This window comes from Odocoileus virginianus, chromosome 1 (genome assembly GCF_023699985.2).
Source record: "Odocoileus virginianus isolate 20LAN1187 ecotype Illinois chromosome 1, Ovbor_1.2, whole genome shotgun sequence".
In the NCBI taxonomy this organism is placed as follows: domain Eukaryota; kingdom Metazoa; phylum Chordata; class Mammalia; order Artiodactyla; family Cervidae; genus Odocoileus; species Odocoileus virginianus.
The window spans coordinates 49,432,212-49,449,751 of record NC_069674.1 but is presented as its reverse complement, the minus strand read 5'-3'; the positions used below and the strand labels follow the sequence as shown (position 1 = coordinate 49,449,751).

Sequence of the window (17,540 nt, the reverse complement as noted above, 5' to 3'; positions counted from 1 at the left end):
GGACAAGTCAGGTCTCACCTTTTCTCAAGCTTTGCCTTCCACCAGTGATGGCTTCCCCATTTCTCCTGCCTAACTGAGTTCCACCCACCTTTTACTCACCTTCCACCTTGGTAAGGCCTTCCTTCCTAGGTTCTCCTGTCCTGAAATATGTTCTGAGTCCTCTGCCTGGAGTGGATGACTGTCCCTCCCTCTCACTTTGTGATTTGTTTAGAGTCCCTGTTGTCTTCATGCTTCCTGTAATCCTTCATAGAATTTATTTTCCAGACCACAGTTTTATAAATAGAAGTTGTTGCTCTAGTTATATTGCCAATCACTTAAATAGCCTTCCATTAGATAGTTAATTTCAGGATGAGCAAGGACTGAGTTGATCTTACTTAGGCTGTATCTAAGGTACTTAGCAAAGAGCTTTATATGTATTTTTTGAGTGACTAAATGAGTGTTTTGCATATAAAGGGGTTTGATAAATATTTACTCTTTGGATTCATTTGTGGAAAGTTATTGTTTTCATTCTAGGCCCAGAGGGAACAGTCGGTGCCATGTGGAAGGCACTTTTTTTGCTGGTCTTGTTGGCGCTCAGCCCTGGTGCTGATGGGCTGTTTCGCTCCTTGTACAGAAAAGCCCATGTTTCCAGACCACGTAAAGGAAACCCAGGACAACCGTTATTTCTGACTCCTTATATTGAAAGTGGGAAACTTGCAGAAGGTAAGCTTACATCTGAAACCGCTGAAACTGTATACTTTCAACAGTTGTTTTAGCAGATGTCTCACAGGATCCAAAAGACAATATGATATTTTACTCAATTGTTTTATTTCAAATGTTAACAATTTGATATCATATACTATCAGAGTTTTGAGCTAAAAGGAAAGTTCATCAGGGTCAGATTAACTAGCAGTTGAGTCTCCACATATCTGTTTATAAAACTAGTATATTGCCTGTCTACAAATGGTCATTTAATAGGGCTAATAATAGCCTTAGAATTTACTCAGTGTCAGTTATTGCTTCCAAGCATTTGATATAAAATCATTTAAGCATCTCAACAACCTATTTAAGCTTCTTTACACAGAAGATAACTAAAGCAGAAAGAGATGAAGTTACTTGCCAGTCATGCAGACACCAGCTGGTAGATGCAAGGGTCACATCCAGACAGCTGTGAGTCTAAGCTCACAGCCATTGTGCTTGGCCCCTTTGCCTGAGAAGTTATCTGAGTCTTAGGATTCATTTTTCTCATTGGTTAGATGGAGATAAAACAATTCACCCAAGTCGCAGAGATGTTAAAAATATCAGATTAAAAAATGTACATGAAAACTCTTTGTAACCTGTAAGTTGCTCTCTAAATACCTGTATTTGCTGATGGCTTTTATTTAGAGATTGTCCTAATACTAGTACAAAAAGTGTCATTTTGTGTCATCAGAGTCTAAAATTTATGACCTACCTCTACTCTTAATGCTTCTTCATGCTTAGAGAAATCACTGTATAAGATAAATGATGTAATCTTTCTGGACCTCACGATGCTTCTAAACTATAAAATAGTATATAGACAGCTGTCCTGCAGAGCTGTTTGTAAAAGGAAGCAGAGGAATGGGGTGGTGGCTGAGGAGAGTTATGGAGTCAGGAAGGGTCATTAAGAGGGTGTGAGATAATGACAAAAGTGGTCCAGTAGAGAGGGGAAAGGTGATGGGATGGGACATCTTTTGGTGGAGCATATCTTGGAGATGAGCATCCATAGATGGAAGTCTTGGTGTTTGCTTTGGATTTTATCCCTAGTCATATGTAGGAAGGCAGACTTAATCCTTGTGAAGCTGATATGCTGGTAGGTTTCATGGGCATGTGGAACTGAAACTAGAAATTTTAGGGAAATGATCATTTTAAAGATAAAAAATAAATGCATATACTCTGTATGGAAGTTTAAAATAAAGCGACTTTTCTTCATTTGAAGAGATCTCATAGTCAATAGACTGTCATCATTTTTTTTTTTTAATTTAAAGCCAAAACATTTTCCCTTCTTATGGGTGCATTTGAGTTCTGTTAATTTATCTTTGCCTGAAATATGCATTGATTCCGTGTTTCATCATGTTTTTTGGTAAGAAAAGATGAAAAACTTTGATATTATAGTCAATGATGATATAATGAGGCAATGCTGTCTTTTTTTTAAAAGATTCAATTTTGCTTGGTGCAGAAAAGTCATGAAAATATGGCAGCCCAGTGGTATAGGCTGATGTCACTTGACATAAATGAAGAGGCAAATTATCATTGATCTAAATCTACCCAGTTGAGTCATATGCATTGCTTTTAGCTTCTTTAATAAGTGGGTGCTGATGACTGAGATTATGTTCATTCACATAGCAGAGTTAAATACTCATCACCAAACCCTACCAATCCACAGATGAGGAGCTTGAGACTCAAATATTTTGTGTGACTTGCCCAAGAGGACACAGGTAATTGTAGCAGAGATGGGATCAAGATCCAGATTTTCTGCCTTCTGCTCTGTAATTCGCCTACTATAATTTATTTTCCTTTGTTTAAAACACTCGTCCTCTTGTGGAGTAACCGGATGCACACACGTGAAACAAGGAATCAGGCAATGGACGCTAAAGTGCTAAAAGATTACATTTGAGGTAGATACGCGGTCAGTTTTTAGAAGGAAGCTACCCCTGTTGGTTGGCATAATCCAGGTAGAAAATAGTAGTACTAGTAATAATAGTAGTAGTAAGAAATAAATAGCTAACGTTTAGTTGTAATTATATCCCCTGTTCCTGCCACAGTGCCTGTATGTAATAGGCACTCAATAAATATTTATAGAATTTGAATTTGAGACCTAGCTATGTTCCAGGAATTATGCTTTACACACATTATCTCTTTTAATCCTTAGAGCAACCCTAATGAAGAATGAATAGTTATTGTTCTCATTTTATAGATGAGAAAACTGAGGCCTAGAGAAATTAAGTATCTTGCCCAGGGCTATGTAAAGCTAGTAAGCGGCAGATCTGACTTTAAAACCTGTCTCTGCTGAGTCATGATTCCTGGGTCAGGAAGATCCCCTGGAATAGGAAATGGCAATCTACTTCAATATTCTTGCCTGGAAAATTCCGTGGGCAGAGGAGGCTGGCAAGCTATAGCCCATGGGGTCATAAAAAGTCAGACACAACTGAACACGCACACACACACATAGACACACACACAGACACACACACACACACACACACACACACACACTGCTGACTCACAGCTCAAGGTAGGAACCACTGTGCTATGTGGCCAGACTTGAAGATATAGGGTAAGATTTGGGCAAGTAAGAAAGAGCCTGTACATCCTGAGTGAGGAAGACAGCTTAAACAGCATTAAGGGAAAGTGTCTTTGAATTGTACATCAGGTAGAACCAAGTGCAGAGAATATAGAGAAATCTGCCTGAGATTATCCACATCCCACCCATTCCTGGATTTCTTGCCTATGAGCATTTCCCTCTTATGGATGTTAATGGTAGTAAAGAAAGATTTCAAGGGAGATAGTTTTATTTTCTATCCTTTTGTGCCAACCCTGTTAGATCACCATCTGATAAGTGACAACATTTAGTATATTAAACCTGGTGTAACATCACTTTCTAAAGTTCTGTTACATAGTCAAAAATCTTTGAATGGAATTTTAAATGGCTGATCCAAAATCTGGTACATCTGGGTATTCAAATGTAGCCCTGACAACATACTTAAGGATAATTTTATTCATTCGCTTTACTGAAAGTTCAGGAAGCTCTGGACAGATGGTCAGCTCACTCTTCTGAATCCCTTTTGTGCATCAAGTCTGTTGAAATCTTAGGGACGTGAGTCTCAATATCACAACAAAACATTTCTGAGATAAACAGTAGTTCACAAAAAGACACATAAAATTTTAATTTCTTTTAAATTCCCAGTTAACTAGCTTAGGTTTACGTAGTTGTAATTGTGTATTTCCTTTCTCTGCAGCTAGAATAAACATAAACTGTCACTCTCTGAAACAAAATGAATAAAATTAATATGGTGGGGGCAATTTCAGTGTATTTCCAAACGCTGCCTTTTCATAAACTTTAAAGAATATTTTGCTTTTGGGTCTTAATTTATTAAAACTTATGGCCTGGTAGTGTCCTGTCCATCCAGATGATGTTGCAAGTCTTTGCAAATATGTAGTACCTGATTAGATGGTTCAGGCCCTTCTTTGGTCATGCTCCAATCTTTTTGGATTGGAAGTGTTACTATCACAAGCACCAGTCACTGCAAGAAGTAGGAAGTGAAGCCGCTTCAAAGAAAACCTTTTTCCTTTTTTCAACTGTTTCAAACATTTGTATTATGAGTCATGGTTCCAGGAACAAAGAAACTCCTACATCTTGGGAGTTTATTTTCCACATTCCATTAACGGATTCTGAAAGGATGAATGGGACATTTGAAAATGCCAAAAAAAAAAAAAAAAATCAATTTATTTGAGAGAACTTTTAATCATTTTACTGTGGTATAATTAGAGGAAATTTAAAATTCAAAACAAGGCAAAACACTTCTTTGAAGGCCAGAGAAAAATTTTTCTGAATTTCCTAAGATCTTAATAAGGCCTGCCTACCTTAGGAGGTTTTTGTAGAAAGGAGCTAGTCTGAGTGCATTGTTTTAGTTCGTTAATTCACATTTATTCATTAACAAGTATGTATCAAATGTCTTAAGTGTTTCAATCAGCATGCTGTGTCCCTGGGGGTACAAAGGTAAGCAAGACAAATTCCCTGCTTTCCAGTAGCCCCTGATCTAGAAAGGAAGGTAGAAAATATACCCCAGTCAGTTCAAGGCAACAGAGACAGAACTTTGAGATGCTCAGAATGGGTCAGAAAGAGAGGACCAGGAAAGCATCTGAGTCATCTTCAGAGCAGGCCAGCGGACCTCATGTTGTGCTGGTCTCAGAGAGATAAATTGATTCAATCAGCCATCTCCCAAAGTCCATTCCCTCCTGCTCCTTTCTATTATATGTTTTCTCTTCTTCTCATTCTACTCTGACCTTTCTCATTTTTCTCTTGTCTTTCTTGAATGCCCGTTTACTCCTCTGGGATTCACTTCTCACACATTCCCAACCCCTCAGTCTTCAGTTCTCTGCTCTCCTTTTTTTAGGAGGGTCTCTGTTGGATTTTGAGAAGGTTAGTAGTTTTGTGAAAATTATTTCAAAAGTGTTTTAGGTACAAACTTCCAACTCCAAAAGGTAGGAGTCCCAGGGCTGTGATGTACATCATAGTAAGGAGAGTTAATAAATTGTCTTGCATATTTGAAAGTTGCTAAGAGAGTAAATCTTAAAAGTCCTCAGCACAAGAATAAAAATTATATCTGTAGAGGGTGATGGATGTTAACTAGACTCACTGTGGTGATCTTTTCACAACATATAGTGTATGAATATTCAATCATGTTGTACATCTGAAACCAGTATCATGTTGTATGTCAATTATATCTCCAAAAAAATGGCCAAAAGAATTGTTTTAAAGACTGCCCAGCCCTGGAGTTGGTTTTTCTTTGGGCCAACTGAGAGTGGAAGCAAAGACAGGAAGAGGGAATGGTGGGGAATGGGAATGGGCAGGTACACACTATTTTCCCCTGAACATTTCCCTTTTCTGTAAAATCTTTCTTTTGTCTTTGCCTTTTTTTTTTTTTCTCTTTTTGATTGGGAAGGATAGATCTCATGGGGAAGAAAATGGTGAAGAGGTAGAGAAGTTGAATTAATTTTTCCTGGGGGAACTGCACTTGGCCCAAAAAAGGCAAAGTCTTCTAGACTATTCTTGGGGTGGCCCACAGGCTTATGAGAATCACCCCTTTCTTTGCCCGAGCTCTTATTTTATGTGCATCTCTATGCTCAGAGGTCATATGCATGCTTTCATTTGATCCTCACACAAAGTCCAGCGTGGACAGATCAATATCCACATTTACATCATGGCTTACCACGCGCTATCAGTGATGTCACTGAATGCCAAGTTGGGAAGAGACGCTGTCAATCGGCGTTTCAGGACCCGTGGGCTTCGGCAACCCACTAAAGGCATCTCTAGTTGGTAACACATGTATAGGATCGAGCTTCCTTACCTACTCTCTACTAACCAGTCTCCAACTTAGTAAGTCTCAGACTTAAGTAGCTATTCTTGAATGATCCACTTTTAGTAGGGACACTTGCTTTGTTCCCCCTAAAGTTCTCCTCATTACCCAGACGTCGCCACCACCCCCTGCTTCCTACCTGTTTACTATCCCTTCTCCAATCCTTTCTTATTCACTGCTTCCCCCTCCACTCCCTGCTGCTTACACCTTCAGACTGACTCTAGCTAAGATGTCTTGTTGCAGGGTAGGGGCAGGAGCTCTCTCTGCAGCCTGACTGCTGGGTTTAAATTCCAGCCCTCTTTTACTGGCTGTGTGACCGTGGGCAAGTTACTTAGCCCCTCTGTGCTTTTAACGTTCTCATCTGTAAAGTGGAGGCAATAATTATACCACATAATATAAAACCCTTGTTATATCGGCCTTGGAAATATTAGTTCTATTGGTTTGTTTACTCCTGGGCGGCCTCCGCTATCTGAGTGTTACCTCTTTCTCCCTGCCTGTCCTTTTGCTGCCATAAGAAAACCAGGATCTGTGCCTTTCACAACTGTCCCATGTCCTGTTTGGCTCCCTCTGGGTAGCCACATGATCACCCCCAGTCCCACTGCCTGCCTCTCCCCACCCTCCTTAGCCGTCCCTAGTCATCCGCACTCCCCACACGCCTCACTTCATTTCCCTTAGTGGAAATGTCAGGCCCTTTGCTCTCACCAACAGAAGGATGTGGCGAACACAGGCCTTCCCTAGGCTGAGAGTTTGTTCGCTATGTTATTTCTCTTGCACCCCTCACCCCCACCTTTTGGAATTAGGTGACTTTATCCTGCCCTGGCCTTCCAGGTGGCCCAGTGTGAACACCTTGATTTAACTTTAGAATGGAGTTGAGGATAGCTGATTTTCTTCTTGGCTAAAAGGTGAATGTTGAGTATGTGGACCTAGCCAGGGCAGTAAACACCTTTATGGCAATCCCCCTGATCACTTTCTGATCACTTCATTCCAGACCTGGCCCCTGGGAGAAGTCTGGCTAAGGTGGAGATGGCCAGTGCTGCATTTATTTTTTGTCTAATCCTTATACATCTTTTCCCCCACTAGGGAGACAGTTGAGTTTGGTACCTCCTTTCCCAGGAAGGAATTTGACAAGCTATTCCGGCTACATCACCGTGAATAAGACTTACAACAGCAACATTTTCTTCTGGTTCTTTCCTGCAAAGGTAGGCCTGCAGCAGTGCCCGCACAGGAGCCTGGTGCTCAAGAGCTGACTGTGTTGATCCAGGTGGAAACGTCGGTCTACAATCAACCCAAGGGTGGTTTTTTGTGTTTTTTTTAATCTTTTTGATTTTTTTTTTTTTCTAAAAATAAGTGCCAGTGATTCCATGTAGTGTTCCTGTTTATGTGCAGGAAACAAATGTTAGTGGGGGAGGTCCAACTTTTAAATTCCTTGCAACCTTATTCAGAGTATTAGTGCTGCTATCCTCTTCCTGCCACGATCTTCTTCCTATCTTTTTGTTGCTTTATTCTAAAAATATTTGGGGGCAGGGATGGGTGGTGGGGAGCAAGGAAGGACAGGGAGAGGGGAGATCCCTGAAGTTCACAGGTCATGCATGTCTAAGCCTGTCTACATTTAGTCAGGCATTGACTGCTCTGTCTATGGATTTTACAGTACCAATTACTGTTGTTATACTCACTCCTTTGTGCATCCAATACCCACTTACTGTGTAGAACTCTGGGGACATAAAAGGCGAGAGAACTGAACTCACTCTGTGGGCCGTTAGGGGAAGGCTGGGAAGGACTGGTGACCCAGGATGGCTTCTGAGGAGGGGTCTCTTCACCTCACATCCGTACAGACATAGGTTCATATATCCTTGTACTTTACCAGCTGTGTTTAGCTCAATTCAAGGTCACATGGTGCTTTAGCATGGACAGATCCCTTTAGGCTTATGGATACTATTGGGGGTTATTGTAAGAGGTACTGAGATGCATACATAAATCTTATCCCACCACCGGGTAATTTTCTATTTTTATTTTCCAAATTGAGTTTGCTTCAGAAGCCAGAGAAAACAAAGAAAAAGTTATCCCTGTGGAGGGTAGTGTTTATTTTTGCATACAATTTGCATTTAACAGCACTGTTTATGTAATGACTGCATAAATTGTTTAAACGAAGTTTCTTCCCTTGGTACTGTGGGGCTTTTCATTTCTGCTTTCTCAACCGTGGCCTCTGATTGTTCATCAGGTGGTTGTGTGGGGGAGTGGAGAAGGCCTGTAAGAAATGGTGAGGGATTCCAGGTTCTTAGTGGCTGGGGCTCATAGTAGTTTTCGGGCTGTCACCATTCTGGGAGGCCTCTCCAGGACCCCTTATTTCTTCCTCATTGTACTCGAGTGAGGCAAGTAAAGTTCCTAGAGCACAAAATTTAAGGACTCACTTTCATGGGTGAGCACCTAAGAATTGATGCTTTTGAACTGTGGTGCTGGAAAAGACTCTTGAGAGTCCCTTGGACTGCAAGGAGATCAAACCAGTCAATTGTAAAGGAAATCAGTCCTGAATATTCATTGGAAGGACTGATGCTGAAGCTGAAACTCCAATACTTTGGCCACCTGATGTGAAGAACTGACTCACTGGAAAAGACCCTGAAGCTGGGAAAGATTGAAGGCAGGAGGAGAAGGGGATGGCAGAGGATGAGATGGTTGGATGGCATCACTGACCTGATGGACATGAGTTTGAGCAAGCTCCAGGAGTTGGTGATGGAGAGGGATAACTGGCATGCTGCAGTCCATGGGGTCGCAAAGAGTTGCACACAACTGAGGCTGCACTGATCTGAACTCATGGGGGTACAAGTGCAAGGCTGGCACCTGAGTGTCCTCTAGACTCCTGCTGGAACCCCTCTTGGGGGAGCCCAACTGGAAACCAGAGGGCAAGGGAGTCTGGTCCATTGAGGTCTGCCTACCAGGGCATGGAGCCAAGTGGAGACTGGATTTTCAGAAGCGATCAAGAAAATATCCGAATATCCACTACAACGATGTTGAGGACAGTTGGTATAAATTAAGCCTAGAAAGATGACCTATTTTTGACAGGTGGGAAATTTCCGTGTGTTCTTAGAAGTCTCTTAAACTTTATGCCTTTCAGAAACCATACTGTATGGTTTGTGGTATCACATCTATCTATATAATATGCAAATGCAGGCATTTATCATGAATTGCAGTTGTATGAGTTTTCAATTGCCATTGTACAAATTTAGTCACTTAAACAACACAGATTTATTATTTCACAGTTCTAGAGATCAGAAGTCCAATACAGGGCTCACTGGCCTAAAGTCAAGTTGTTGGCAGGGCTGCGGTCCTTCTGGAGGCTACGGGGGAGAATCGGTTTCCTTGTCTTTTGCAGTTCCTAGAGCTGCTGGCACACCTTGGCTTAATGGCTCCCTTTCCTGTCTTCACAGCCCATATCAGTGAGCTGAATACTTTGCACATTGCATCACTTTGGCCAACTCCTTATTCATCACCTTCCCTACTCTTGTATTTTGCCTCTCTCTTCATATAAGGACCCTGGGATAACTTTGAACCTACCTGGATAATCCAGGGTAAATCTCCCTATTTTAATGTCAGTTGAATAGCAACCTTAATTCCATCTACAACCTTATTCTTCTTAAGAATTAACATATTCACATGTTCTAGGGATTCGGATGTGTACATCTTTGAAGGCCTTTATTCTATGCAAAATGGATACTTGAATTTACCCAGATTAGTGATTCACAATATGTTGTTTTATTTTATTGTACTTAGGAATGATCTTCAAATTCCCCAGAGATTCTGACTCATAAACTAGGAGAGGCTAGCAAATTGTAGGATTAGCAGGTGAACCATGCTTCAGAAATCATCGCTTCAGCCTACAGGCTACTATCCTGGATTCAGTGTTCCTGACCCCAAAGTGACTCACACTTCTTTTGCCAGAAAGAAACAGCCAGAGCAGGCAAACCCCGATGGAGGTGGTTGTGTTATCCCATGCACTTACCTAGGATGCAGGCTAGAGTGGGGGACTGAGGAGGTGAATGCAGCCTTTGGGGTCAGCTCTCCTAATCCTGCCGCTGCTGGGTCTCCAACTCCAACGCACTCTGCCTCTCCACCCTCACCCTAGCCCTGCCAAACCCGATTCCTTACTCTCTCTTCTGCTTTGGTGGCTGGTTATGATACCAGTGAGCTCCTCATTGATTTCTGCATGATGTCTTTTTTTTTTTTTTTTGGTAATGATCCAGATTTGTGAAAACAGGGAAGTGATTAAACAAAAACAAAATGAAGACTCAGTCTTCTCCTTTTTAGGTTGCCTCTAAGCAGGTGGACAGCTTTATCAAGGAGACTGGTGATTCTCTGGGACTGTAAAGCTGGTCAGGGAAAAGGGCTTAGAGTTTACACTCACTCCTAGTTGCTGGACTGAAACCCCTTGCAGTAAAATAACTGGACTGTTGGGGCCCCCCTTTAGTTAGAGAAGACCTGCCTATGCACCCCCAGATTATGTTCTCTGGGGGCCCAGAATTGTAGCCCTAGACACATTCTAAGATGATCCCAGAAGACTTGAAACTGAGGGCACTGCAGCATGAAAGATGCTTAAGAATATAGTGTTCTATTGGAAGCGATAGACTGTGCTTCAGGAGAGAGGCCCAGAGAGATGAAACGACGGTTCTGTTGACAGGTTATCACCACACGGCAGCTGGGATAGATAGTTCCAAGACCTCCTTCGGGGGAGCCCACACACATAGCCAGGTCTTCAAGGCCCCAAAGCAACCTTTCCGGCCGAGGCCGTCAGGCTATAAATTATGGACCAGGCCATTTTGGGTGAAGGAGATAAAGCATGCGACCAGGAGAAGCAGTGGTCACTGAGATGGCAGAGAGTTCCTTTCATTTGGCAGAAATAATAGTTTGTTGCCTGTCACAGGGGAACAGCTGATACGATCATCAGGAGAGAAATGATCCCTTACGAAAATTGAAGGTAGAGAAAATAAGAGACCCGGGAAGGATGCCACACTTGTAATAGCCCCTGGGTAATTTTTTGGACTGCTCTTTCTCAAATTAATTGTGTTTCCTGTTATTTCTGTGAGGCTCCCCTCTTATTATATACGAATCAGTGAATAATGGGTTCCAGAACTTGAAATTGGTGTTCAGTTGGGGGACACAATCAACATGAGAAATGAACAGTCATTTTTCATAGAATAAAAAGTACAATGAAACCAATAAAAATGTAACGATTATAATAGCTGCTCTTAATTGAGTGTTGACTATGTGCTAATAAGTACTGTGCATTTTTCTTTAATCCTTACCGAAAACCACATGAGGAAGGAATTACTATCTTCATTTTACAGTTGGAAGAGAATTGCAGAGATTAGATAATTAGTTCCAAGTTTCCCAACTAGAATTGGGCAGAATTAGACTTTAAAACAAAATCTCTGTTGGAGAAATATTTGCTCTTGATCATCCCAGGTTGATTGTGAGAAAACAAATTATGGAGGGCAATAAATTACAATTGTTAAAAATATGGCTCTTGAGTCAGGCTTGGATAAAACCTTGGCTCCACTCCTTATGCCAAATGTGACCTTGGGCACATTCTTAACTTCTCTGAGCATTGGTTTCCTTATTTTAAAATGAGGCTCAAAATACCTACTGAACAATGGTTTTGAGAAAATGAGATAATATGATAAAGTCTCAGAATGGTGTTTGATATCTAATAAGTAGAGATGCTATTATTATTTCATTATCAGTATCATCTGTCATTACTAGTTTTCCTACTATTAACACAAATACTCTACAGAACAAAACCAGACATAATTTGGGACGTTAAAGAAGGCAGGAGATAAGGAGCAATTCCAAATTGGAAGGAGTCGGATGCCAGCCAAGAATGTGGATTAATTGTTACTGGGAAAGGAAATTACAAAGTAAAATTGGGATTTTTCATGTTTAAGAAGGTTAAAAAATCATATACTATTTTTTTGAAATTAGCATCCTTTTCATTAGAAAAAGTATCCAGCATTTAAGTTTTTCTTATAGGAGCACTTTGTTGGATGCATTTATCTAAAACCTGTAGATTATTCAACTGCCATAGAGTCAAAGTCTGAGATGTCTAGAGCTGGGTCTAAGCCCCTTTCAGGCTGCCCCAGTGGCTCAGCAGTGAAGAATCCACCTGCATTGCAGGAAAGGTAGGACACGGGTTCAATCCTTGGGTTGGGAAGATCCCCTGGAGTAGGAAATGGAAACCTACTCTAGTATTCTTGCCTGGAGAATCCCATGGACAGAGGCCTGTAGTCCATGGGGTTGCAGAGTCAGACATGAATTACTGACTGAGCACACATACATGCTAAGCACCCTTTACTCAGTTCCCTACCTCATTCCTCAGGCCAAGGAGAATAACTGGGGTTCCTGGAGTCTGACGATCTGGTGATGGAGAAAGGTCAGTATCATATTGAGGAGTCAGCAAGGCCGGGATAGGGTGAGGCATGGGAGGTGCCTGGAGGCAACATTTTTTTTTTTCTTTTTGCCAATCTTACTTTTTTTTTTTTCATTTAGTTTTATTAGTTGGAGGCTAATTACTTTACAATATTGTGATGGTTTTTGTCATACATTGATATGAATCAGCCATGGATTTACATGTATTCCCCATCCCGATGCCCCCTCCCACCTCCCTCTCCACCCGATTCCTCTGGGTCTTCCCAGTGCACCAGGCACGAGCACTTGTCTCATACATCCAACCTGGGCTGGTGATCTGTTTCACCCTAGATAATATACATGTTTCGATGCTGTTCTCTTGAAACATCCCAACCTCGCCTTCTCCCACAGAGTCCAAAATTCTGTTCTGTACATCTGTGTCTCTTTTTCTATTTTGCATATAGGGTTATCATTACCATCTTTCTAAATTCCATAGTATACTGTATTGGTCTTTATCTTTCTGGCTTCCTTCACTCTGTATAATGGGCTCCAGTTTCATCCATCTCATTAGAACTGATTCAGATGAATTCTTTTTAATGGCTAAGTGATATTCCATGGTGTATATGAACCACAGCTTCCTTATCCATTCATCTGCCGATGGGCATCTAGGTTTCTTCCATGCCCTGGCTATTATAAATAGTGCTGCGATGAACATTGGGGTACACGTGGTGTCTCTTTCAGATCTGGTTTCCTCAGTGTGTATGCCCAGAAGTGGGATTGCTGGGTCATGTGGCAGTTCTATTTCCAGTTTTTTAAGAAATCTCCACACTGTTCTCCATAGCGGCTATACTAGTTTGCATTCCCACCAACAGTGTAAAAAGGGTTCCGTTTTCTCCACATCCTCTCCAGCATTTATTGCTTGTAGACTTTTGGATAGCAGCCATCCTGACTGGAGGCAACATTTGGGACGCTCCCTCCCTCTCAGGGTCCGGTAGGTGCTCACCCTGCCTAGCGGGATGCCAGGAAGAGCACGAGCGCGGGGGATTAGGTGAACACGGTCCACGCATCCACAGTGCGGTGCAGAGGCAATGAGCCACTCTGATGCTTGTGGCCAAAGCAAAAGGCATTCTCTCTGAGAGCAGGAGAGCAGGTCCCCAAGGGTCCCTGGAAGCCAGCAGACAGCCGACCCTGGGAGTGCAGACACAGGGCCTTCGCACACCCTCAGTTCACTTTCTCCTCTGGATGTTTAGACTGCTTCAGTAACAAAGTGGCACAGAACAGCAGCTGCCAAACTTGCGACTGCTTGTCGACACAACTTGGGAGCTTTACAAATATGACAGATCCTGAGGTCAGTATGCGATGCCTCCCAGCAGAGATCTGATTTGTTTGGTCTGGAGGGGGCCCAGGGATCAGTGTTTCTATCAAGTTCCGCAGTGATTCCAGTGCAGCTAGTCAGTTCACTTGATTTTGGAAAGAGAGAACTAAAGGTCAGGGTACTTTCTCTAGTGTAACCTCCAGACATATTTTCTCATACTCCCTGTGTTCAAATGATATCTGACCAACTTAACAAGTTTTGAATTTTCAGCGAACATGATATTTAGCTTTGTCAGTAGAGGGTGCTGGAGGGACACTGCAGGAGGAAGTTGACTTCTCTTCTTGGTCCCTTGTTCGGCGTTTTGCTTTCTCTTGGCCCTGCTGCCCAGTCCATCAGCAGTGTGTGTGGAGGGACAGTCAGTGGCGCTCTGCTTTAGCGGGGCACCCAGGCCACGAAGACCCTTAGCAAGTTTATAGACTGGACTCCATCCCAGGGCCCACCTGTCTGTGGCCTTCACAGACAGGTCTCACCAGTGAGCAGGCTTCCTACAGCCTAGGCTTCCTACTTTCTCTGGCACGCTCTCATCAGCCTGGACCACCTGCCTCTCAGGGGGTCACTTCCAGCAGCCTTCCTGGCACGGACACCATGCACTTCTGGTTGACTGTGCTCTTCAAGCAAGCAGACTCCCAACATCCTGACTTCTTCTGCATTCCTGGCCTCTGCCAGCCACAGCCTGCTGTCCTGCACGTCTTTCCTACTTGCCCAGGGGTTGTTGGCCCACTTTGCCTGGGCACCTCAGTGAATTTCTCAGCCCCTCAATGGGCTTCTCCATCTCATAGCTTCTCCAACGAGATCTGGACCGAGACCTTGGGAAGGGCCACACCCCACCTTATGAGTTCGTCCATCTGTGGACATCCTCCCTCAGCCCAGATACCCTTTAGAGTTCTCTTTACATATTTATGGTTATCTTTCCATTATAATGAATATCATTTACTTTAAAATATGGACATAGGAAGCCTACCCAGCATGCTGGCATTTGGCCAACACCAAGGAAGTGGCTCAGTGAGAAAGAAGAACCTCTAGTATTCCATCCCCTCTCTTGTCCTGGGCTGGATGAACATGGCTTATGGAGACCAGAGCAAACACTAGGACTTATAACGGTATTGAAGGTCAGTGTTTTCAAGTTAAAAAAAAATCTTGAAAAACAGAAAAATTTAAGAGTTAAAATTTACTGTGTGGTTATGGAGAAGTTTTCAGGATCCACGGCAGCTGGTCTTTCTGTCTCAATCTTATTCTGCTAAGAACAGTGAATTACTCATTTGTGCTTCATTACAGATCAACTTGCTTTGCTTCTATAGGCATTTAATAGAAGATGGCTACCCTACAGTTCCCTAGTTTATGTGTCCTTGGACCGTGCAGTAAACAGAGATTAACTAGCACTTCTCCTGGGGGCAGAGTGTGATTGGCCCAGTTTGGGTCAGGTGTTCTTTCTTGGTCCTATGAGCTAAGACTGAGGGTGCTGGGTCATGTGGTAATTAACATGGCTAATGGGCTCTTTCCATTGGTGCATGGACTTAGAGAAGGGGATGTGATTCGGACACATCTCTTAAAATATGTCTACCACTGATGGCTACAAATTCACCAAAAATACAGTAAAGATGTGGAGGTCACAGACATTTGTCTTCTTTATTTTTTTTTTCATTTATTTTTATTAGTTGGAGGCCAATCACTTTACAACATTTCAGTGGGTTTTGTCATCCATTGACATGAATCAGCCATGGAGTTACATGTATTCCCCATCCCAATCCCCCCTCCCACCTCCCTCTCCACCCAATACCTCTGGGTCTTCCCAGCATTTGTCTTCTTTAAACATTCACTGTTTATCTTCTCTTGACTGTGTACTGATAGCTTCAGGGATTTGGGAAAATAGAAGGTAGATGAGTGAGACAAATAAAAAAAAAGTAGCTAAAAATGATAAATATGGATCATCCCATCCATAAGTATGCTCAGATTCTGCAGAAACCTTGATATGCCTCATTGCCTTTGAGAAATGAAATTTTAATAAGAATAAACAAGTAATTTTCAGCCATTTCTTTCTGTGCATCAAGAAAGGAAAGTCAGTCCTTTTCTCCAGCACCCTTCCCCCATTCTTCTAATGTCCAGTGTTTTGGAAGAAGGCATGAACAGAGAAGCCAGAACTTCCTCATGAAGAAATAACAGCCAGATAGAAAGGTTAGGAAGGAGAAAAGTAAAGAAGATTCTAGTGGGGTGTGAGTTGGCTCAAATGAATGAGACAATTCAAAGCTTGATGAGAGTCAGTGGGAACTTGGAAGTGATATGAGGAGGCTTCAGAACAGAAAAAAGTTTTAAAAAGTTAATTGTCCATATGATGGTACAGTGGCAACTATCATAGCATAGGAAGTTTTTAGTGAGTGTTCGAAATGAACCACTATGACTAAAATTCCCCTGAAAAGCACTGAATGTCTTAAGTAAGTTGTTTTTATGTGTTGGGAATATGTGTGTATAATTAAAATGTTATTAAGTATCTAGTTAACAGTTCTAGTCACAAAACCAATTGCTTTAAATAAACAACATCTGCCTTCATTAGTATCATTAGTATTGCAGCTGAAATATCAGCTGAACTGGGACCCATGTAGCAAAATGGGAGTCCATTCAAACATACTTGGAATTTTCAAGACAGTTTCATGGGATACTAATGACTTCAATTACAACAGAATATATTACTTAACTTAAACTAAGCAAATGATCAGCCTCTGCATATAGAAGTGTGAAGGGAGCCTTAATTAATTTACTAATTGCACTTTTTTAAGTGGTACCATTGGTTTGGGTCTATAGTGGTTAGGTTGCTGTTTTCTCTTACAGAGTGTGGTGTTCCTTTGTGGGGCTGGAGAAAGAGAGTGCCTAGAGTATGTCCCCAGGCCTAGGCATTGGCAGAAAATATTGCTCCAATACTTACTGGGTACCTGAGATTCCCTAGGGTTACTCCAGTAAGTCCTCTGTCTACACTATAGTCTTATTACCTAAGAGTACTGAAATCTCCAAGTGTTTACTGCATCCCTGGCCCCAGTGTAGGAACGTACTGCTTCAATGATTATGTAAAGTTAGAAGGTTATCTCTACCGTGTGATGTAGAGGAGGGCCCAGGAGGATGGAGTGAAAGATGGGTATGGTTTGATGGGGGACAGGGTGAAAAGGAAGACTCGAAGTATAAGAGGATGTTACTCATGTGGGAAGCAGTAGGGCAGGAGGGTTTCATTTCATTAGTGTTTTCATATAGAGTCCTCTATGCTCACTTGGAAGCAAGGAGGAAGAAGCTGGGGGTTTTTGAAGAATCTCCTTATGTACAGAATGTTAAACCAAATAAATGAATTTTAATACTTCAAATGACAGTCTGTTAAGACCTAGGGTATTTTTTCACCATAATAGTGAATTAATAATGGAATGAGTTAATGTGAGAGATTGTGAAATTTTCTTCAGTAGACATCTAAAAATTAATTGATAAACTACCTCCTTCTGGGTGCTTCCTTTAGCAACAAACCCTGAGGAAGGAGTGTCCAAGTTCATGAACTGGCCACCAGGGGTCACCAGAAGAATTGAAAGGGCTTCTGAGGCAAAGCCATAGTTTGCAGTTCACGAAGAAGAGGGCGATTTGTGATTCTGTTGTTAGAGACTTCTCACTTAAATATTTAGGATTCTTTTGTCCCTTCTTTTATATTTAAAATTTCCTTGTCCCTT

General features: G+C 41.9%; 1 protein-coding gene across 1 annotated transcript in view; it reads left to right on the top strand.

Annotated features, from left to right (window-relative positions):
- The window catches only part of CPVL (carboxypeptidase vitellogenic like), a 118,901-nt gene that overhangs the window by 14,831 nt on the left and 86,530 nt on the right, over positions 1-17,540 (top strand). The window contains 2 exon segments of the mRNA XM_020892492.2: positions 514-702; positions 7,158-7,276. Of these exon segments, the coding sequence (XP_020748151.2) occupies positions 537-702; positions 7,158-7,276 (285 nt within the window). The 5' untranslated portion in view covers positions 514-536.